The sequence below is a fragment of the Bacillus rossius genome, chromosome 1 (assembly GCF_032445375.1).
Source record: "Bacillus rossius redtenbacheri isolate Brsri chromosome 1, Brsri_v3, whole genome shotgun sequence".
In the NCBI taxonomy this organism is placed as follows: domain Eukaryota; kingdom Metazoa; phylum Arthropoda; class Insecta; order Phasmatodea; family Bacillidae; genus Bacillus; species Bacillus rossius.
Window position 1 is genome coordinate 320,655,782 of NC_086330.1, and position 24,532 is coordinate 320,680,313.

A 24,532-nucleotide genomic window follows, 5' to 3' on the forward strand; every position below is an offset into this window, starting at 1 on the left:
GTAATGTAGTGAAATTTTTTTAAATTGTATCTGAAACATTGTATTTTGGAAATAAATTTTTCTATTTTATTTTCTCAAGAGAATCATCTGATAATATACAACTTTTTTTTCTAAGTACGTAAGTTTCAACGGTTTTTGTAAACAATTTTTTAGTGACATTTAATGTTAAATTTTTTTGCTGTTTTAAGTATAGCCCATAATTTATGGAATGCTGTGTTATTAATAGTGACTAACTGCTACAAATAGTAATTGGTGTTTAACATTAATTTATTTTGTCGGATTGACCACAACTGTAATAATACTTTTACGAGACACTTCTTTATGGTCTTGGAAAAATTAGTTAAAAGTAATTAAAAATAAAAATACTATATGTATTACATTTACAGGTGGTATACAAAATAATATTTTGTATGTTATCAAGCCAGGTGGTATCAATCTGGCAATAGTGGTAGCCATTTACTCTGCACTGCAATCTAAGCTTGGGACAGACTGTAGTTATGTAAATAAACATAATTTTGCTACCTTATATCACCTTTTTAATCATGTTAAGACTGCGGCCGTACAATTGTTACAATAAGGCTTCCTTGAAAACATTTTGATGGTGTAAATTGAACAATTGGTTACTTGTTAATTTGAAACTATTACTGAAACCTAGAAAATAATTTATTTTTTCAGTTTTAATACATTTTTTAAAGGATTACAAGTAATTGTAGTATTATACTGTATGGTGATCTGTAACCATAATTTTTGTTGTGTACTTTGTGAAAAGTTCATAGACTTAAGAAAAAAATTAAATAGTGTTTAATATTACATAGTTAGCTCAGGTGCCAAAAAAAAGGTAGCAGGGAAATGCTGACAAATTGTAACATGATTTATGGTAAACTTTGAAATAAGAAAATTTTTAAAAATTAAGTACACAAATTAGGTAGTGCGTACAATTAAAAAAAATCTAGTTTTTTGGGGGGGGGGGGGGGAAAAACTTATTACAATACACTGTTTTGTTTCTCTAAGAAAAATTTATCACTGAAGCACCGAGCGCCATGCATAAGTTGCTATCACTACCACACATGTGAGGTGACTTCAGAAATGGAAAGCACATTTTCACTGGAAATGTAACAAATAAATAACTAAAATCTATACCAAAAGCTGTGAAACCAGTGTTCACGAAAATATGTCTCCATTAAGAGCAGATTTAAAGTCTACTTATTTAAGGTAAAGTGTCCACTTTTAGTATTGGTTGAATATTCCACTCTAAATTTAAAATTTAGTATTGGTGAATCCCCAGTTTTTAAATTGCTTTTAAAATGGTTTGTTCTCTTCTGCAGAATGGAATGGAAACGGTTGCGGAACAAGTACCTGAACCTTCAGAGGAAGACCATGAAGAACCTGAAGCAGCAGTTATTCCGCACTCGAATGTGGGATCAGAGGGGCAGCCACGCTAACGGCCACCCTCGGCGTGAGGAGCAGGCGGGCGAGGCGCCAAGCAGTGAGGTCTCGCAGGGGACTCCGAGGTTCTCTTACACCCCGGGAGTCATTGTTCGCGTCAGCCTCGAGGCTCCAGTTAAGGGCGTTTCTAAGTTCAAGGTGAATTCCCATAAGCCCTTCCGCTGACTTCAACTCTTTTGTGTGCCTGGCTCTCATTTGGTGATTACGGGTTCACAGTAAAATATTTTTTAGTTGTTCCTGCTTCCATACAAGTTAACTTCAAACATTTATTGTTTCTAAAAATTGTGTTTTTTTTTTATATTGCATATAATTAGCAAGTTTCAAAATCATACCAAAAGTTTCTACTTGTATGGTTAATTTAAATTTTTTAAAAGATTTATGCTAAGGTTTGCAAATACAAGGCACAGAATTGTGTTTACTAGTAGGTACTGTGCATGGCATTTCTGAAAACCATTCATGACTGAATTTGTTGACTTATCATATGCACAAGAATTGATACATATGTACGTTGCTGTGTAACATGGTGATAGCTTAGGTTTTTTATCTATTTATTCTAGCATTTCAAGTTTTATTTACTGGCTAACTATGGGAACAAATTTGTATCGGATTTTCCTGTCTTTTCATTACTGGTAATGTGGCAATGGTCAGCAAACTGAATTATGTGTTCCCATAAAACCGCAAGGAACAAACATTTTTGATAGTTCAAGTTTGCAAAATTCATAAATATTGATGTTGATGCTTCAGACGATGATTACGTTAGTGAATACTAAAGTTTTCAGAATCGCCTGAAAATAAGAGTTGCTGGCACATCAAATGGTGCACAATCACAAAAAAAAAAAATTATGAGCAAGTCTTTTAGAATACTCTCCAATGATGTGTAAACATCTAACCTCGGTAACGAGCAAATTCTTGTGTTATGTTGTTCATGTTGCTAATAAACTTTTCAATAAGGATTTTAGTAAAATACTGTCTCTATTGTTAAAATTCACAAAAAAGTTAATATCTTAAAGTTCCTGCACACATTGAAAGTTATACTTCTATGGCATTACAAACATATTAAACTGAAACTTTTGAAAACACTGATTATAACACAAAGTATTTGTGTTAGGGCTGGGCCGATGCCGATCACCAATCACAATAATCGGCCAATTTTAACACATCGGCATCGGTACCGATCTACAAATTATTTACCGATCACCAAACGTCGATCATTACATATTAAATCAAAATTAATAAATACTGAATAAAGCTTAAAAATGTAAAGTTGTACATTTCAAATTTAATTACAAAATAACTAAATAAGGTAGGCCTACAATCACGTATCAACAAAAACACGAATTTACAGTATTAATTTGCATATGGGTATTTTTAAAACATGCCAAACCATTATTTTACGGAGTTTTTAATAATTCACAATAAAAACTTCGATTTTTATGAAATAAAACTAATTTTAACTTATGTCTATTGCACTTACAAAACCACAGCCATAGAATATTGTGTGTTGACCACAAAATTCAAAACAAAACATTCGCCTGCAGGTTAACCAACTTTCGTATCCTCTAGGGTGTGTTCCGTTGCATATCAGTATGTGGGGGAACGAGCAGAAAACCTGTGATACATGCCAGTGATAGATCAATATTGGAACACAGTTTGGATCACTGCTGGTATTTATATATGCCGTAGTGTGTTTATCTATGGTCATAGTCCGATGACGTTTTTGTCTATTTTAGTGATTCTTTAAAAGTTTGTTGGTTATAATGGCACATAAAAGTAGTTTTGTTTGGAAATATTTTAAACTGCCACATAGAAAGTGTAAAAGCAACGTGTTTGTTTTGCGGTGCGGGTATATCTCGTAGTGGTACAAACAACAGGGGATTTACAACAAATCGAGGCATCTCCGTTCATTCCATTACAATAAAATTTCGCTAAGTGAAATTTCACCATGTCCCGCATTACCTTCAACCAGCAAAAGTAGCTCACCAGAAGTAATTTCCGAGTCTACTACATGCACTCCAACTGTAACCGCGAAGCAAGAAACCATTGATTCCATATTCCAAAAAAAATAAATGCTTGAAATGTCACACCCTAGGCATATTAAATATCAACACATGATATACTGTTTATTTTCAAAACAATTCATCAAGAATTACCATGTGTGTCACTGAATTTGTGTATTGCATATTGTGTTGCACTCTTAGTATTGCAGTAGCATTTAGTTGGAAAATCTTTTGTAGTTATTATGAAGCACTTATTTTCAATACCTGTGAAAAGTGTCGTATGGGTACTTTGGTTTGTGTATTGTTAATTTTTAAAAACCAATGAACAAATTGTATTCTGTCAGAAGTGTTAAATGAATGGTAAGTTATCATAAGGTAACTTTTTCTTTAAAATTTTATTTTTTTATTTTTATTATTAACATCAAACAAGCTATATAATTCTTAATTTGTCTGATCGGCAATGATCGGCGCCGGTCATCGGCGCAAATGACCGGTATTGGAATGATCGGCAAATTTAGTGATTGGCTCAGCCCTAATTTGTGTATATACCGTGTTTTATCGCATAATGATCGCGCGCGCGTAATCGTCACAACCATATTTTAGGCTGTCAAAATTGGGATAAAAAAACTTCTCACGTAAACGTCACATGATGTTTTTGGTCCCGCTAGTAGATGCCAAGCGCTTTGTGTAGGTATCTTTTCCGTATAAAACGATGAATTTTAAAGTAGAAATCTAATATTTATTCGGTCATTACCACTTACTTAATAAATTAACGGAAAAATACAAAGTTTTTAAACGTTATTTCCTTTATCTGATCGTCTGCGTCGCCACGGTGTAGGTATAATCTAAAATTTAATTTCGGTCATTACGACTTATTTATTTAATTAACGGAAATACAAATTTGTCTGACGTGTGAATTTTCTTTTAAAGACGTTTTTAAACAGTATTTCCTTTATCTGATTGTCTGCATTACCGCGGCGTACTGCTTATAAAAATGTAGCCAGCGCATCATTAGTGTTTGGTTATGTTGCTTCCCATATAGAGCGCGTGCACGTAGTCGAATTTCGATATCTTGCTGATTGGATGCAACGCGTGCTCTCTGTCAGGTGCCGAGTTAACTACATTTGATAGCCGGCATTCTTTCGTGGCAAGTGTGTACTACGACACTACGGCACATTAGTTAATGTCAGATTCAAGTAGCTTGCGTTCACGTTAGAGTTTAACAAAGCACACACTTGACATCTGTGCTATTTAGCCCATTGTACTGATACAGGAACATACTGGTTTCAAGTAGCTGATACTTCTGTATCAGCTATAGCAGTAGCGGTCCCACGGTCCCAGGAATCAACAAGGTATAAGCATTCTCGTTACAGGTTACACATCCTCTGTGCCGTCATCACCAGCATAAAAAGGTATCAGTTTTCTCTTTCCACGTTCTTCGTAAAAAGGTATCAGTTTTCTCATTCTACATTCTTCGTAATCGTAAAAAGGTATCAGTTTTCTCATTCTACATTCTTCGTAGTCAAAAAAAGGTATCGGTGTTCTCTTTCCATGCCTTTCGTAATCAGAGTCTTCAATCTTTGCAAGGAGCACGCACTGCGCACTGAGTGTACTTTGATGAGAAGCCTAAGATGTACATCAAGCTCTGTCCTTGCCCGAACACGCACGAATATTCACCTTCGGCCAACCTCGGGATTTGTTTTATTTTTGGAAAAATGAATTCAAATATTAAAAGTGGTCGGTTAGGTTAGCTACATTAAAACACTTTAGAACACTATGGACGGTTAGTTAGGTTAGTATAGCTACATTAAAATAAACAGAGAAATATAAATATATATAAATAAACCCGAGGTTGGCCGAAGGTGAATATTCGGGCGTGTTCGGGCAGGGACAGAACTTGATGTACATCTTAGGCTCCCCCCTCCCCAACTTTCTTTGTCTTCTTTATCCCTTATTTGTCGTGCCGCTCCCTCCCCTTTCACAAGCTCCGCCCAAGTGACCGTCATCTGCGATCGGGTTCTGCGCACATTGGCCGTGGTGTTGTTCCAGGTGAATTCTAAACTGATACTAAAGAACTTGATACTTGAATAGTGTACTCATTTGCAGATCTTGATACATATGTGTATCAGTTACAAAGTAGCAAATTGATACTCTGCAACCCACCTCTAGTATGTACCCTAATGTTTACGAAAGTGACTTATACTGGTTTATGTTGCTACACATGGGTCTGCCATCTTTGGGTTACATTTCCATTCATCAATTTCCGTTCAATTTTCATTGAATTACTCCTACCATATGCCATACATATATGTTTACACACCAACAATTTTAAAAAACCAGAAAAACCAGTTCCACGCCTGTTTATTGGGGTAAAACATACAATTTTCCTTCGAACATCCTATTCACTGTCCTGACTGGTGTCAAAATCGCTTCCTCAGAACCAGTAAATGACAGTACATGCCCCCCACATCCTTTTGATTAACTAAAACTGTGTTTAACCAACCAGTTGATTCGGTAGTTTATTTTATAAGGCAACAATACTACTAATCCTGCATTTAAAAACTGGAAACCAGCAACACTAACGCAAATGTTGTAGTTTTAGAGCCTTGGGCCAAGTCAAAAAGCCAAAACTCACAGATTACTGGGCATCAAGGGAACTCTACCACTCATCATTTTTGTGGCAAAGTAATGAAAAGGAATTGATTTCCTCAACTTCCAAAGTTCCTGCACTTCAGTGACAACACAGATGTCAATACAAACAACAGACTTGTTTAAATTCAGTATTTTGTTAAAATCAATTTGCAAACAATTTTTGCTCTGTTTATACATCCAAGATTATGAAAACATGATTCCTCAGAGAGTTTGAGCCAAGTTCAAGTTTTCAAGCCAGACAAACCTGAAAGTATGGCATAACACTATATTTTGTGTGAGGCTGACAGTAGGTATTGCTACTTATTTTCAGTATATTCAGGTGTCTGAAAATCCATTCGTGATGTAGTGTATGACCTTTAGGTAGATGTGAAAGGTAAATGTTATTGTCTCCATAAACCATTACTAGGGGTAGGCCAATAAAATCCTCAAATACCATCACATCCTTAGTATTAAAAGGATTCAGTATTCAAGGGAAAAGATTCGCAGGAAAATTTTAAAGGAAAGAAAGTAAGTAAAAAATCCAACACTGATAACCTCTGAAGTTTGGTAGCTCAATTTTTTTCATAACTATTCTGTTACCATTCTACAAGTTATTGTACTTTTAACATGTAATTGTATACAATATGATTTGATTCTGGAAAATTAGTTTGTGAAACAACCATTTAAATGGTAGAATATTTCAACACAATAGTTGATATTTTTATTTCTTGTGTATTATTTTATTTATGATCCTTGACACCTAGATTTGGATTCGAGGAGTACCTATATCAAGGTACTCTCTGGAATTCGGATTTGAGAAAATTGGAATTTGACCCATCACTTACCATTAACATTACTACCAATAGTGTAGCTCTAAAGGAAAATGTTATTTGATGTCAACATACACACACATGAAACACTTAATGATAACAGTGGTGTTCCAAAAGATCTGGTTACTACTGCCAAAGATTTGAAATGGGAAAGGTTTTTTTTTCCGGTAATTTTACCTATAGTTAGTTATGATCAGGGTTGTTACCTGACCTGTAAAATCAGAAACCTTGAATTACGTTATTAACCATGAATTTTTTTGGTGCCTGGAAATTTATGAGAAACCTGGGAATTTTTTAAGCAATTGAAGGGTTTCTGGCAAAAACAACCAATGTCAAAAAATGCCAAAATTGAGGTATTTGTAGACTGGGAATAGCATTTGTGTCCTTTGTCTATGGACATCTCATATTCCACAAAAACATCCATAGTCACTAAGATACAGGTGCATGAAATTTTGGTACTTCTGCAAAAACAACCAATGTCAGTTGGCTTTCCAGTAAGAAAAACCATAGTCTCATGACAATGGTTGTTTTTGCTTACAAGCTATAAACAGTCATGATTAACATTAAAAATAATATTAACAACATTATTTGCAATAAAGTACATATCAATTATCCTTTACATATAAAATCAATCATTGTTCATTAGTGTGCATAGTGCAATTTATGGATTTTGTTTAATCTGGAAACTTAACTATTAATATTATATTATACTCTTCTATACTAATCAATCATATTGGAAAAAAATAAATTACATTCGAAATTCCCGCTAAGAAATGTTTAGTTCGGAAAACTTACACCACAGCGCTGTAATAAGCTTTCAATTCAGGCTTGGAAGCGCCACTTCTATAGTCACGTCCATGTTGTTAAATTTTTTTTAATAGCAAAACTATCACTGCTGACCATCTAGTTCTACTGAGTGATGGATGCTCTGAACAGAATAAAAATCATACAATGGTCTATTTTCAATACATACTAGTTCACTGCCTCCATCTCTTCAAAAAGTAACTCACATTTTTCCAATGAGGGTCCACGCCTTTCTTCCAAATGATCAAGACTTTGCACTGATTGAGAAGAAAATGAGAACTACTTCACCAGAAGTACTAAATGACTGGAATGAAATAATCAGTAGCTGTCGCAGCAGATCATCTCCATTTAATGTCGTCGTTGTGACCAAGGAAATGCTATGATTTCAAACTTGCACAAGCTCCTTAAAAATTCCAAGACCATCCCTGACTCTCAGAAATCTTCGCCAGATGGAAATCGTAGATAACTGCCCCTATGTTTTGAAAAGGAATACATATTTTGGCCACTGGGATAAGTGCAACATTCGTAACAGAACTGTGCTTCCTAAAAGTATAGAAGTAACCCCATTGTATGGAGGTCCAATTTCTCTATCACCAGCAAATATGCAGGATTTAAAACGATTGTGGGCATTCCTTCAGAGGCCAGAAAGCAGGGTGTTTTGCACACAGCTGGAAGACAGTCCAGATTGTATTAGTGGCGATATTGATATAGATGAAGATGACAACAGTGATGTATGCATTGAGTGAAGACATTTTAGTGAACCATCACATTACTGTGCTATTTTCTCATTCAGTTTTCAATCATGTGTGATGTAAAAATCAAAAGCAAAGAAACTATCAGAAATACATAAAATTAACATTGTCTATCAACTATTTTTTTTTAAATAAACTGATATATTGTCATTGTCTCAAATATACATGTACAAGTAAAATTTCTGCTGCATTATCTGATAAATTTAAGGTATGTATTGTTTTTTCCATCAAAATTGTAGGCAGAAACAACCAATGTCAGAAACTATTTAATTTTAAAAAGGCTAATTATAATCTTTCAACATTAAATACTTCAACAAACTGTTTCTTTCTTGTATACTTGTGTATGGACAAGTACCCAGATGTAATTTTAACATAGAATCACATTTAGAAAGTTATTTGTTTCTCCTGAAAATTTCAATTTTTTGACAGTGGTTGTTTTTGCCAGAAACCCTTCAATTGGGAGTTATCTGTTTGTCTAGCAGGTTTAAAAGAGTTTGGTTGAAAAACTGCACGCATTGCCTACAAACTGCATCATTTATACCATCTCTGAGTGCTGCTGCTGTGTACTGGTGAATCTCCGCAGTTGATGTGCTTTGCTGGGGAATTTTGGGAAGGGGGGAGGGGAAGCCAAATGCTGAATTTCTTTCTTTTCTCCTGTTTCTTTTTTACTTGTACTCCTGAAGATTTTTTTACAGATGTTAATAAGAAACAGAAGCCTTGAACTAAACAAATACCTTTTACTGTGATTTGACACATGATAGACTGGAGGATCTCAATTGCTGAGTAAAACAAAAAAAATGTTGAGCATGAAAGAAATTATATACTAGCGGATGGTGCCGTAATTGTTTTGCAACATAATAGCAATTCCAATACAGCACAGATAATAAAGAACATCAAAATGGTTATCTATATTTTTATTAATGCAGTAACATTTCATGAAAATTCTTAGAAAAACCTCCAAAATCCCGGGAAAAACCTGGAATTTAGTTTTGTCAACACAGTGGCCACCCTGGATAATGGAAAATGGATTTAACAATATAGGTGCAAATAATGCACTAAACTTTTTTTATTGGGGACAAAACACTATAATATCACTAAGCAGTGAATTTCCGCCACACCATTATTTTCATGTCAAGCCAATATTTGTATGTCATGGCCATATACTACAATAACACGTAAACACAATAAAACAATGCTCTCTTGTGTGAACAATATATTACTGCAAAAAGATGAGGTTGATAAATTTGGCAAACTCTATTTTTTGTGCAGCATGTGCCATGTCTTACAAATCTAATGTTTATTTACCTATGATTACATTGCTACTGAAAACATGTGTAGATTCAGGTTAAGGTTAATTCTACTGTAACGTTACAAGCTTAGAATAAAAATCCAAGTTTGGCTTGATAAAATGTTCAAAGCCTTTTTTAAAACAATACCAACTTACCAATTTGGTTTTTGATTGTTTAGGAAGGTGAATTAGTGATTACATATCAAGGGATAATGCATTCTCCATAAATTCAATCCAGTAAATGTATATAGTCGTGACTTACATGGAAAAAAAAAGATTTTTAAATTTTTTTGTAAATTACTGTTCTTATTCTAAGGGCAGCAATGCAATATTAAAATTATATTAACTTCAACTAAAATGTACTACTGATCAGTTTAGGTACATTTAAAATACTGCAAAATTGTTCAAACAGTTGGTTAAGTTAGATTGGCTATATTTAAAATAGTGCAAATTCATTCAGTTTTTATGGTTAGGTTTGTTGGATAATCAATAAAATATAGATGTAAAAGACACCAATTTCAGATTTCCCCCCTGGAATTGTCACTAGGAAATTACGCTTACATCTGAATTCTCAGAACTATTTAGGACTCTAGTCTCAATTTGGTCATGTATTGTTAGATTTAGACCTTAAAATGGTGATTCTAAGCTTATTAAATCAGCTTTTAAAGTATGGAGACCACAAAAATTTATTGATATTAAAATTCCTTATGTGTCGAAACAAATATTCACAGCACACTTACCATCATTCAATAATAGAAGCCTAAAAGTACCCTTTGTCAAAGTATGAAAACTCATTATCTTTCTTACCTCAGTAGAATAAACAATAATATTCAGATCAATGTTTTAATGTCTTAATGTGACATAATAGGCTGAACAAAATCAGTTGGTCTCCTTGAAAGGTCACTCCGATTTAAGTTGCATTTTTTTTTCAAAACAGCAATGCATTGTGAAATGCTTAAAAAACCACATAAATGACAAATAGCTCAAAATAAATGATATAAAGTACAATTATAAATGCTATTTTCCATCATCTCTACTGACATGGCCGCGGCCTAATCTGTGGTCTTTGCCCGCTGGATTCCCGGAGTTGTCCACGCTACGTGATGTTCACGTGGCCGGTGCGCCAGAGTCCCTTATGCGCTCCGCGCCAATGCTGGCTGTCACGCTCCGCGCTCCCGTGCAGCAACCGCATATCTCCCGCGCTCATTTAGATCTCGGTACTAGGCTGCTTTTATCACGCCCCACGCTCTTGGACGCCACTTGACATGGCAGCGGCCTAACTGTCCTTAATGCTAAGTGGGGGTTCGCGTCGATACATGTACTGAGATTAATTTGTGGGCGCCACCGTGCAAGGGGCACGAACCCGGGAGAGACTCTTTTTCAGTGCTGCCGTGATGTCGTCCATGTGATGCGTGATTTTAACCCCCCTAAAGCCAATCCTAGTACTCGCTACTGGTCCGCTCTCAGCGTCGGGTACGCTCTTCACCTACGCAGTGGGCTCTTACGGCGTCCCACACGCCGTCACTCTCAGGATGTTGAAATAAACAAATACAAATAAAATCGTATGCCCTGGTTTATTAGTTGCTACTTCGCCTACACCTTTGATTATATCACACAAGGCCTGCGGTACGAATCGGTTCATGTGGTGCAACCTGACCACGTGGTCACACTCTACAATTAGGTAATTAGCATGAAAAGGACCATAGTGGTCACTATTACAATTATTTAAACAGTCCCCCCGACCGAGGGAAGCCCCGAGGAATTACGAACGAAAGTTTTTAGATGATTAAGATTTAACAGAATTACTTAGCAGTGCAGGCAAGCGGTGAGGTCCCCAGGGTGCTGATGCGTCTGCTCTTGGTCGGTGCTGGCGGAGGACTGCGGAGAGCTCACGGCTCTGCTATCCTAACATGGCGTATTCGCGCCAAACCAATTACCGTTATACCTATTTACGATTACGTGCCACAGGAAGCTACAGGTAAAACATGAAACACATTTAATAATTAGATTACACCTAATTAATGATAAAAACTATTAACTAAAATTACAACAATTTATTATTAATGATAACCAGTCCGGCTTCGGCAGACTTCATTTCGCCTCGTGCATGTTTGGTACGTCTTTTCGTTGTTTATGCCTTAACTAAATATTAATTACTTAAAGTACATAAAACACTCCCAGCCGTCACACCCCTCTCGAGGAAAAATAAGCAAAAATAATTACAATGTTTATTTCTAGTTAAAGGAGTGTGGTGCACTGCTGCTACAGCGCCCTCTTGACGTCCGTAGCGCGCTATTCAAACACAACCACCCGACTATGTACTCAAGACGGAGCAGCTGCCAGTACGGGATGTGGGACGGGGGGTGAGGGGAAAGGTGGCGGAGGCTGACCAGGCTTCTGGGGCGCATGCCCGGTTGACGTCTCTACCTATAGCTTACACACAGTTTTTTTTAGCACGTCCACGTGTTGAATATAGCTGCTTAAAAGAAATTCTAATTTTTTTTTTTTACTTCTTGACAGGTTTTCATATCATTGTCTAAAAGGGTGTTGTTTTTAATAGGAAAGAAGCTTTTCTTCAGAATTACCTCCTATACCCTATTCATAATAGTCCTCCCAACTCAGTGACTACATACTGAAACATTGTACTTGGGTGTGGTTGTGCCAAGCGGGCGTAACTTGCCCTACTGCAAACTTGAGTTCATTTTTCAAGTGTTTAGTCATTTATTGTGGAAGTCCCATCCTCTGACTGTTTCCAGTCAACTGTCCTGACATTTTTATATATTACCTTTTAAGTGTGTGTGAATGGCTTTGAAACAGTATGAAATAAAAACATAATTAATAATAGGCTTTTCTATTTTGTAAATTTTGTCTGTAATTCCTCAAATGTACAAATAATAGTAAATTATTAATCTTTAAATCTTACATATACGTAATTATTTTGAGCATCCCTTGGGAATAATGCTTGAATCCACTTACGTCAGCAGTAAAGTTAACTTGGCAGTTAAACCACGGGGTTAACTGAAGCATCTGGAAAAACCTACTTTGGCAACATCTACAATGATTCCCACTCGGTTGTGACGAGAGGCAGTAGATGTACATAAGCACTGTGTCTGTAGCATTGTGGTGCTATGTGGCGTACTGAGGTCTTCTTCTCCAGGCTGAAGCAAGATCGCTTGGCGACGTGCAGTACGTGGACGTGGAAGAGGGTGCGACGGAAGCATTCCTGAGGTGTTCCACTGCCGAAGGCGCCGCCCAGTTGGTGACGTCCAAACCTTGGGAACAGATGGCTGTTCTGGAAGGTAACTAACTACGAAAACCAGTCAACTGCAGCTGTCCTGCATTTGTTATATGAACATATTTTTTTCATCATGTAAGGTTTTTAAATTTTTAAGCGTTGTATGTTCTGGTATTGGTCACTACAGTGACATTGTGTGTTTTTATAATTGTTGTTCCCTACACACATGTGAATCATTCATTATCGGTCATGTAAAGACATATTCAGTGTTATGCAAATTCCAAGGTTGTATATTTGTTAGTTTTTATGTGATACTAAGTAAGAATGAAAAAGGAATTTGTTTTGATTGGGTTGTTGAATAATTTTAGATGTGCTCATCAAAATACACCAGAATTTACTTGCATGTTCTCATGGCAAGGAAGGTTGAGAACATGCATGATTACCTTTATGGTAAATAATGGTAAAACAGAAATAACACTGAATGCAAGTTGATACACCACATGGCATAAAATCAAAATACAAGGCCAAACCCAAAATTTAACAAAATAACTTAATTACCTAATGTCATCTAGTATTATGTAAAATTCAATTCAAGGATGTAAAAAAGTTTTATTAAAAAATGTATGTAAGTAAATAACAGCAGTATATATCTTATGCCATACAGAGGAATGTCACAGAGAAATTAATAAGGAATTTAGGCCTTTTACATTGCATATTGATTTTTTTATTTATATTAATAGTATTGGAGTAATAAGGCAATAATAAAAAGCAAAATGTAACTTTGAAACTATGCCGGTACCAGAAAAAAAAAAGATTTTTAATATTGTTTTGAAAATTACTGGAACCATGGTAATTAATCATTTCCCATATTTGTTTTTGCTGGTATAAACATTATATATGTTTAGAAGTTCCAATAATATCATTTTTGGTTTTATACATAGATTATGCACGATAATGGATAATAGTGACAATGTACATAATTCACAAAAATAAAAACAATAACAAATTTTAAATATTTCACAAGAAATCTAGTGAAAATATAAAACCATACATTTTGGCTTTAGATGTTGCATAAAAATTGTGATATTTATTTATTTTTATTTATATTTCTTTTGTGCACTAAGGATAATCATAGAAGAATGTTGAATGTTTACTCTCGTCAGTATTTGTATGTACACATTTTATGTATCTTGTCATGAATTGTTAAAGCTGTTATATTTTATATGTACAAGTTATTACTTGTGTTTCATTTTTTAATGAGGATAAAGACAAAATACACCATTTTTAATTATGAAATGAACTTTTTTGTTTACACATTACATTTTTGGCTCTATTAATAGTGTGTACTTGGTGTTACAGGCGAGGAAGATAAGCAATATTGGAACAGAATCCTCGAGTGGCGGCAGAAGATGGCACACAGCGACAGAAAGAAAAAAAGAGGCAAAGACAAACTGCTGGCTAGAGCAGAGAAGGTCTTGAGTAAACATATTAAATTTGATGATAATGTATAATTTGTGATTGTTTTTTTATAAATTTAGCTAAGAGTTAACAGTAGACTTAATTTTTTTTTTTTTAGAGATAGTACATTAAAACTGTGTTAATTCAAACTCTGGAAATAAAAAAGGCTGTTTACATTTACCTCTTTTTCATCCCCCTAAGTGTTTTAATAGAATTAAAAATGCTTTTGTGTTAGGTTAGTTTTAGGAAGAATAAGTTTGAAGAAGAAATTTTTTTAAAAAATGGCAACAGTCAACTGCAAATTTTTTAGTGTAACCTTATGTGACAACATTAAGGGCTCTTCCTATTTATAAACTGACAAAGATATCAGAGTGGTGCATTTAAGAATACATTGAAGACGGATGGGTAGTTGTGTTCCCATATTTAGTTTTTACCCTGTATTTTTAGAACAGTGAAAATGGCACAAACTTGTGTTTTCATAATAATATTTAGGCATGAAACAGATTATTGAAAGCATTCAAGGGACTTGCATTAAACCTTTATCTTCAGTTCTCTGTATTGAAATGTTATGATTACCAGCCAAATATCATAGTTGTCTTGTGCACAATGAGAAGACTGTGCGCCAGTTCAGAGTTTGTACTTAAGAAGTGGCAACACCATGCCAGAAGCACCAGCAAGCACAGTTATCATCCGCCTTACTAACACAAGTAAACTCTTCACTAGGCGATCCCCTTAATTAATATGAACAATGAATTAGTTTCTATGAGAACTGTTAAATTACATGTATTTGTCTACTCTTCTAACTATTCGTTCAGGTTTTGGTGAGAAATCAGTCAGGTGTGATGTGCTATGAGCACAAAGTTCATTCCAGTGAAAGACCGGCTCATTTTGATGCCGGTGAACAAAGATGGCTTTGGGACGTGTTTCAAAAATCAAAACTAAAATTCAAGACAAAACAGCATAAAGAGGGCTGTTGCTATGAAGCATAGCATGACTATAATCAGCACATCTGAAAGTATGCCATAATTAAGTCAGTTGACTTGTGTTAACTCAACTTGTGAAACTGGCAAATTAAGGTTAACACAAAATTGATAGTTTTAGTTTAAACATGTTTGTAATCTGAATTAGATTGAATGTTTTGTAGTCATCATTTACTTTTTTTAATTAATTCATAATGAAGTCATACTGATTTTCAACTTCTACAACATTTTTTTGATTACCTTTAGTCTAATTTTAGTACTATTTATAATGGCTAGTTTTATCGAATTTTTTGTGCTTTCTTGTTTTTCCTTTTATCCTCTTGATAAATTATTTACATTCTTTCCACTTCTTCATTCACCATTTCATGGAAACTTTGTCTGCTCTACCACTATGAGTGTTCTTTTCCCTGGTAAATCAGTCATAGTATTGAAAAATTAATTTCTGTATGGAGACTTTTCCATAGTAAAATCATACTATAGGAGTGGATATATAATCTTAAATTTTGTCTAAACACCAATAAAACTATTATTGAGTTGTGCAGGTTAAGTCAATTTCTAGTGAGAATAGAGGCTTTTAAGATTAAAAAGACACCTTCAAACTGTGTATATTTATTCCTTTTTTCCGGAAATAACTTACAGCGCAACAAATGTATCACAATACATAATTCTTTTTCTTGTCTTAACATGAGGGATACTTGTTGAGAGAAACGTGGGAGTGAGAATTTGAAATTTCAAGTTTGTAGCAAACCAGATACAGTGAAACCTCTTTAATACAAACCTGAAGGCACCTAAAATTTTGCAGTTTGTATTAACAGGTGCATATGCTCACATTAATAATAATCGACAAAATCAAGTATTGATTTTTTACTCGAAAATTAGTCAAATAGAGAATTAAAGAGGCTTGAAAAATTCATTGATTTTTTTCTGCACTTTTTTAGTTGCATAAATGTCCTTTACTGCACTGCAAGGTTTGTCGAAGGAAGACAAGACATCAGTGTCTACATCACTAGCAGCCAGAACCTTTTCCAAGACAATTAATGCTGAAGTGGACTTCACTCTAAGAATTTTTAAAAAATATTTCAACCTCAAAATTAGTGTCAGAAATATATCAGTTACTTGTCATTAAAGTTAAATCAGTTGAAAAATAAATAAAAATGGAAGTATTTTACTTACTTCAATTTACACTTGCAAAAAAAATCATACGCACAATAAATCTACATGGAAATTAAAGTCTTTTTCAATATCCTGAAGTCTGAAATATGTTTACTCATGTCATCAAATGTAGAGCTGTACTGAAGAAGCCGATTTTGCCAATATTTAGTTGAATCGGCATTTCTGCCGACTTCCGATACGCTTGTTAATTTTCGGCCGATATTACTGAAAAACGAGAGAGACTGCCATAACCTAAAAATCCACGATTACCCTTTTCGCTTTTCGTAGTAGTACTGCATTTTTTCAGATCACATTATTTCTTCGCAACATGTGCCAAACGTACATATAAAAATTTAACATCCTATTTTTCAATAATGTTCTTTATTTTTAATATGTCATAAATAAATACATTACCGTCATGGTAAATATACGTCTCGGTTGTTACGGTAACTGTAGTGCAAATGTGGTAGCTATCGTGCTTCTGTAGTAATTATGGTATCGACAAAGAATCTTTAGTTCTTTTTATGGTAATTATCTTAGGATAACAATTGGGTTTGTACTGTAGTGATGGTACATCATCCAATTTCTTCGTAAGTTGTTGTTCATTTGTCTTTTCTTCATATTTACGTGCTCCATTACTTGGCTGCAGATTTAAGTTGATTTTTACTACTGTATACTATCGTTACTGTTTTTATGACGGTTTCTTTCTAAGAAATGGTTATTTCTGCAAAATATTTATGGTTAAACGATCATCTATTATAATTTATAGTGACGGGACCACATATTTTGTACGATCAATGCGGACAAAACGATAATTCGAACATCGGTACAAGCGGACTTTTTTAACCTTAGTTGTATGGCAATTTTGCCGGGACCGTAGAAAGTATACGATAAACATGGACAATCGATACATGCGAGTTCGATAGATAGAGGTTTGACTGTAGACCATTTACCGTACAAATTATTTGCCGTTAACAGAATTATAGTGAAGCTGCGTGCACGTGATTAAAGTGTGCGATTCTTGTTCTAAAATTTCATTCGGTTTATCCGATAATAAAATAATAGTACACTACGTGAGCGGACGTGACGTTACTTCGTAATACATAATAACGAATATTTCGTATTAACCGTGGTGTCACCCATGATTATAACTGTGTGAACAGTAGAATATTAAATGTCACAAATGACTATGCCTATGTGAACATTTGACATACACTACCTGAGTTTGTCACATATCAATATAGACTGTAGAGGTTAAATCATTTATGCAACTTAGATGTTTTAATATGACTTCACCATCAAAAGCAAACCCTGCATCCAGCATTTTGAACACATGAGTAACACATGAGTACGTTTTAATTTTTTTTTGAAAATAATACATTACTATTACGGTAAATATACATCTCGGTTGTTACGGTAACTATAGTGCAAATGTGGTATCTATCTGCTTCTGTAGTAATTATGGTATCTACAAAGAATCTTTAGTTCTTTTTATGGTAATTATCTTAATATAACTATTGGGTTTGTACTGTAGTTATGGTACATCATCCATATTTCTTCGTATGTTGTTCATTTGTCTTTTCTTCATATTTACGTGTGCCATTACTATTTGAGACAGGAACTTTCATAAAAAATTTTAACAGGACTTTATATCACACATTTAATGGCGTAAATGATGAGCCCCCGGGCAATTTAAACGCTTTATACGGAAAAACCTACCATGCGGGACCTCGTAAGCGAGTTTTACTGTTTTTTTTTTTTCCGTAAATAGTAAAACACAGAATCCTTTGACGAATCCTATATCAGACCTACCGAAGCTTTGAATCCCTAGGATTCGGCGGATATTGGATTCGGTCGCCCCATCCCTAGTTATTTCACTACTGTTTTGCGAAACAGTAGCGGAAAAATTTTCATGGCAAGTTGAAAACGAGAATTATTTTAGACATATTGAACTTGAAAAGAAAGAAAGAAAAACAAAATATTATATATTTTTACCAGGAGAAGAAATATAAGTAAAATTGAAAAATTCTATGACCAGGGACTAAAACAAAAAACACTGGCATTCCTTGTTGATGACCATTAAAAGATTTGAACATGATAGTTGCCACGGTGTATAAATCAGTAGTTATGATCACACTTACTGGATGTATTTACGACAAAACAGACGTTGCGATTCAAAAACAAAATAAAACATTAATAATGGATTCGTATTCCAGAAGAAACTGGTAGAAAATGTATTCGTAATATTGCTGAACTAAATAAAGTTTACCTGGCAGCCATTAACAACACAAACCAAAAGAGTGAATAATTAGGATTACAACGTAAATATGAGCTCGTATTGTCACTATTTCAAAATAGCTATTTTTAGGAATGTGTTTTTACAGTATTTTGCAGTTCACTGAAATTTTTGGGATCAATGTGCAGAGTAGCAGCTTCTGGGGAATGTGGTAAATAATAAGTTAAGTTACCTGCATAAAAACTCATTTTTTCTTGAAAATTTAAAGATTTTAACAAAACATTTGAAGCTGGGTGTAAGTGGGATCGATGTAACTTCAACTGGTTAAGTGGGAACCAATGGTGTACCATTCCAGTATGATACAACAGCAGTTGTAAAAATGTTGTTATATTAGAAAAAACATGAAAGTAGAAAAAAAATATATTTTATTCATTAAACAAAAATGATAAGGTACAAATAGATATAACAAATGTGCAGGCAACACCCATTAATCGTTGTGGTTTTTACAAACATGAGTATAAAACAGATGCTTGAAAAGAGAGCATCATGAACAATTTGCGCAATGAAATATGCGCCTGACGTAACACGTATTTAAGTACTGCGCATAAGGAAAATTCTCTTAATTAATGTACATTTAAAAGACCTTAGCAGGCAGACAAAAATCATATAAAAGTCTCACGCAGAGCAAATTCGTTATCAAACAATTAAGTATAAATATTAAGGCTTTAAATTATGCATTACGTTTACACGCAACATAAGTTTTCATGGCAAATTTAAATGGGAATCGCGAACCCCAGCTAAAAGACAAAAATATTACGACAGGGAGGAAGCCCAATGCGCAAAACAAATAATCAAGCAAACACTCATGTAAATTAAGGTCGGTGGTAAATGGAGCATCCAACAAAATTAGGTACAAGACCCATCTAGACCACTCTATCAAGAGCAGAAGGCTCGTAAGAAAGAAGTTAAACTTGAGCAAACAGACCATTAATGCCCGCGGAAATTACAAGGCAGAGATCCATAGTGGATTTAGAGCGAAGCTTCTAACATAACTAATCAACCATGAGCATGAGTAGCGCGGCTTCCTCCCAGCGGACTGCCTACGAGCGAGAGTGACTGAAGACAGTGCCGGCCTAAGCAAACTCGCGGCCTTATATACAGGCGAGCTGTCTTTCGAGAACAATAGAGAAAAGCGGCGGAGGGGAAGGTTCGAGAAACGAGGAGAAGGGAAGACGGGAAGCCTCGGGAAAGGAGGGGAAGTGCGGAGGGGAAGGCTGGGGCAAGGTGGAGAGGGGGAAAGGATGGAGGGGAAGGGAGCGCTCTGCTAGCCCAGGAGGCGGCAACTGCTGCACATTAACATATTATTATTGTAGCTGACTTAACCTAACCAACCTTTTACTTCAGTTATTAATCAAATTTTATTAGTAGCTGCTACTCTGCATGTTTGTAAGGAGATGTGAATATTTTTTTTATGGCATTTAAATTATTCTCATTCCTACTATTGAAATATGATATTCGTATTTGATTTAAAAAGAAAAAAAACCCTGATATTCACACAGGCCTACTCATGACAATTTTTTTTTTGCAAATGCAACAAAATCAAAATACTGATCAAAGCTTTAAAAAATAATGGGTGAGTATTTGTAAATGTTTGTGTATCCAGAACTTAAAAGAGTGAACAAGGAGCCTGAATCAAAAATAAATACATTGATGTCAACTCTTAATAACTGGAACTAGAATAAACATACCTGTCTTAAAGATTTACAAAAAAAACCCTGCCTAATAATAAATTGTTTAATTACATTAATTCATAAAAACAAAAGCTAAAAATTATACTTGTACGCTGTGCCCCTTGTGTAGATAAAGAAACTTTATGGTCATGAAAATACTGGAAGCTGCATTTAGTGGGCGAAACAGTAACTACTGTATACTCAGAGGACACAAGGGAGCAACAAAAAATATTAGTTACTTCTCACAATGGGAACTAGGAAGGAGGATCGTATTTGAAGTGAAAAACAAATAGTTTGCTTAAAGTTTACCCTTTTTATTGTTAATTAAAATCTGCATTATATAATTTTGATGCTCTTTGAAATTACAAAATTACCATTATTGGAATTAATAATTAATTATTTTAAAGGGGGCCCGGGCCATTTGAAGTCATTAGTTACAATTTTATGATACATTTCATAAATGAGACTATGAAAATAACCATAATAGTTTTAACATTAATAAATTTAATAGTTATAAAAAAACATTAATTGCTCTGATTGGTGCTGGAATACATATTCAAAATGTTGCATAGCGGACTGTTCACTGGCGGAGCATAATTAGGAGGTTCTGGGCTTCAATCTCCGAAGGATCGGCGTAAATTTGGTAGACTAAGTCTTGAACCCCACTGGAACCAAAAGGGAATCCAGTGATCAAGAATAGTAAACTAATTAAGTTAGGGCAAAAGGATAACGGGGAGGCAACAATAGTCAAACAGGACATTGACTTTTCCACTTACCGATCTGGGGTTAGAGTGAAGTGAAGTGAAGTGAAGTCAATCCCCGAGGGGAGGCGGCGCGGGTAGTTGCGGTGAACCGTCGCGAAACATTATGCAAAATTACTACTTGGCTAAACTAATGGCAAATAGCCAACCAGAAGAATAAAAAAAAAAATAAACATTAGGGAACACTCCCGAACTTGAGAGATCACATCTCTTAACTAGGTTGCGGCGGCTGAATACGTAAAAGGCGCGATATGCTACCGTGGTGACCGCCGAAGGAAGAATCTCTCGCTCTTCCAGGTGACATGAAGTTAAGTTCGAGCAAGAGGCCCGGAGTCTTAGGGAGTGGGAGAAATGGCCTCTGATTGGCTAGAATAAGCCCAGCAGAGTACTCGCTCCGCCCTCCAAAAAAAAGATATGAAGAGGACTAATTGCCTAACTTAAAGCGGCCGCAGAGCGCTCTGTTGGGGACAACAGGAACTGACTGTGTTGGTAGGCAAGAGTCCCGCGGGGGGGCACTAGCGAAAGCTTGTACCATATGGAGCCCTCTTGGTGCGAGCTCTGTCGGGGAGAAAAGGGACTTAGATTAAGTACGGTCGCGGCCACCAGAGCGCTCGCTCCGACGTCTATGAGAAGGTAATTTAGTTCGCCATGCCACTCGGAGATGGCGCAAGCTGTCCGTTCGCCGGCCTGGGGTCTGTTATAGAGACCGGGAGGGGGTTTATCCAGATGGAAGGATCTGGAATGGATAGAGGGGAAAAGAGAAGGGGGGGTAGTGCTGCGTAGTGGGAAAGGCTGCCTACAGGACTCCCGAGGCGTGTCGGGACCAACCGTAACCTGTGCCGGCGAACCTGACCAAAGTTGCTTCGGTCAGCTGTAGCTTGAGCTACGGGTGTGCCTAAGAGGGCTGACGGAAGCTAAGGTAGCGAGTACGTGCAGAGGAGCGGGGAGACATGAGATGATGCTTAATCGGGACTTGAGTGGTGTGGGAGCCCGTGGATTGAAACGGCCGGAGACAAAATTAAGTAGGAGAGTACAATACTGGGATAAAATTTTGATAGGCTGTAACAGGCTACAGAAAAAATACAAAAAATATTTATTTAAATTATGCTAAGCCTAACGATGAGCCAGGAGAATATTCCAATTTATGGCTCAATGCTTATAATTAAAAATTTTCCAATTTTTAAGTAAAATTCACCAAGTAACAACCTGTAAGTATGAAGATAGGTGTATATAATCTAAATAAATTAATTATATATAAGTGACCTCTATTTCCTGGGTTGTAATTAATGAACCTTTTGAACTTAAGGCTGAACTCTCAATGACACGTCTCATCCACCCGTCAAAACCCTGCTAAGCTTCTATGCTCAATGGACAGATGAGATAACTGAATTTAATAACTTCAAAAATATCTGACAAGCATTGCCTTTGTTTTAAAAGGTTTTTAGTTTAATCATTTATTTGTTTGTTTAGCTGCTTCTATATTATCTTTTTTACCTTGCATCTGAATGTGTTTAAAAGTTTGATATATTAAAGGAAAATTCGACAAACACAGAAATGTTGAATGGTTTATAAGTACTTAGCGTACATGATTGTCAAACTAATAAACCTTCACAAGAAAATTGGAAATTATTATGACAGAAATAGAAATGTTCAGTATTGTGAATCGGTCGTGTAAGGGATAAACTGATAATGGAATGATGTGACGGATTATTTAGAGTCCAACTTAATCCACTCTAAAAGCCTCCACACAACTTGTAAACAGAGAATGTGATTCCACAACATTAGCAACTGAAATTATGATTTCTATAAATAGAGTTATATACAAAGTAAAGCTTCAATATAAAAGCTTAAAAAGGGCCAAGACTTTCACTTCTTTGTTATGCTGTACATGCTAAAGTTCTGTCCACTGAAATAAAATGTTTTGAATGAAATGCTATTCTATTATCTGATAAAAAAATTTTCGCAAAAAAAAAATAAAAACTGAAATCCCAATTAAAAGTAAAGGAAAAAGCTTCGACAAAAAAAAAATGTGATAAATCAGCATGCACAGTAATGTTTCATTTTAGGTGCCAACATTGTTCTATGATGCAGTAGAAAACTTTACGCAGGACAGCGATCAATGACAGAATTTTCTTAATTACACTTTTTGTAGACTCTAGTAAAGTTTTTTTTTTGCAGTGAAGTAACAATTTATCCTCTTTCACATCACATTCTGGCGCCGCCTGGGTAGCCGCACGAGAGGCGGCAGTCGTAGCTTAACAGTGCAGTTCGTGATGCTTTACACTTATTGCTGAGATATTTTAACTAAACAATTTATATTTACTCGTGACATATTTACTAAAAACCAACACAGACTAGTTATTTAAGCATATAATTAATCACAACAGAGCAATGTTAATTTTTTTTTTAACCAAAATGGAAATTTTTGCATATGGATCACAGTAAATTTTATTAAACAAAAAATGGGCATTAAATATGCAACCCATATGCAGGTAAATATGATATACGGTGCATTGTGATAAAACTGAAATAACACCACAAGCATGTCAATGCACCACATAACACCAAAATCCTGGGTAATACACATTTTAGCACCTAAAGGTAAATAAAAATATGCAATCAATCAGAAAATTGATAAAACTTAATTAAAATTACAAAATTTTTGTTTTTTTATTATGGTTTATTCATTGGATCTAATTTATTTAGCATAAATTTCGTACCAAAATATATGAACTAAACAGATTGATAAAAAATCTATGTTACATTGTTTGATCTTGTACCTCTTTAATTAGTAAAATGTTTTTACTTTAATAACGTTCGCAAATTTGCCGAAGTATTTTTCTGAGTAGCTATATAATAAACATTCTTAATGAGACTAATTTGGTGAAAAAAGTACTAAGAATTTTTTACTTTTCATATCTCATGGTTGCTACAGGACTATAAAACTGGAAAAAGACAGGGAATTTAAAAGGTCGGGAATTCAGGAAAATATCAGGAAGTACACAACATATTAGTGGAATTTCTACCTGTGTAAACAAAAGTGAAAAGTAAAATACAGCCTTTATTAACATTTAGACACGTCAAAAAATTCGGAAATGTTTAATATTATAAAAATTCACTTGATTTTGAAACTTCCAACAGCCCTAATGTATATGTAAAACTAGGGATGGGAAATTCGATTCTTCGATACCCCGATACCCATCGATTCTGTGAAATTAATCGAGAATCGAGA

At 35.0% G+C, this 24,532-nt stretch overlaps 1 protein-coding gene across 2 annotated transcripts in view; it reads left to right on the forward strand.

Moving 5' to 3' along the window:
* Positions 1-14,617, forward strand: part of LOC134527967 (la-related protein 7) — a 56,341-nt gene extending 41,724 nt beyond the window's left edge. For both annotated transcript variants that reach the window (XM_063361075.1, XM_063361076.1), the window contains exons 7-9: positions 1,326-1,584; positions 12,906-13,047; positions 14,343-14,617. In XM_063361075.1, coding sequence (XP_063217145.1) covers positions 1,326-1,584; positions 12,906-13,047; positions 14,343-14,494 — 553 coding nt within the window. In that variant the 3' untranslated portion in view covers positions 14,495-14,617. The remainder of the gene's footprint in view (positions 1-1,325; positions 1,585-12,905; positions 13,048-14,342) is intronic.
* The last annotated feature ends 9,915 nt before the right edge of the window (positions 14,618-24,532 follow it).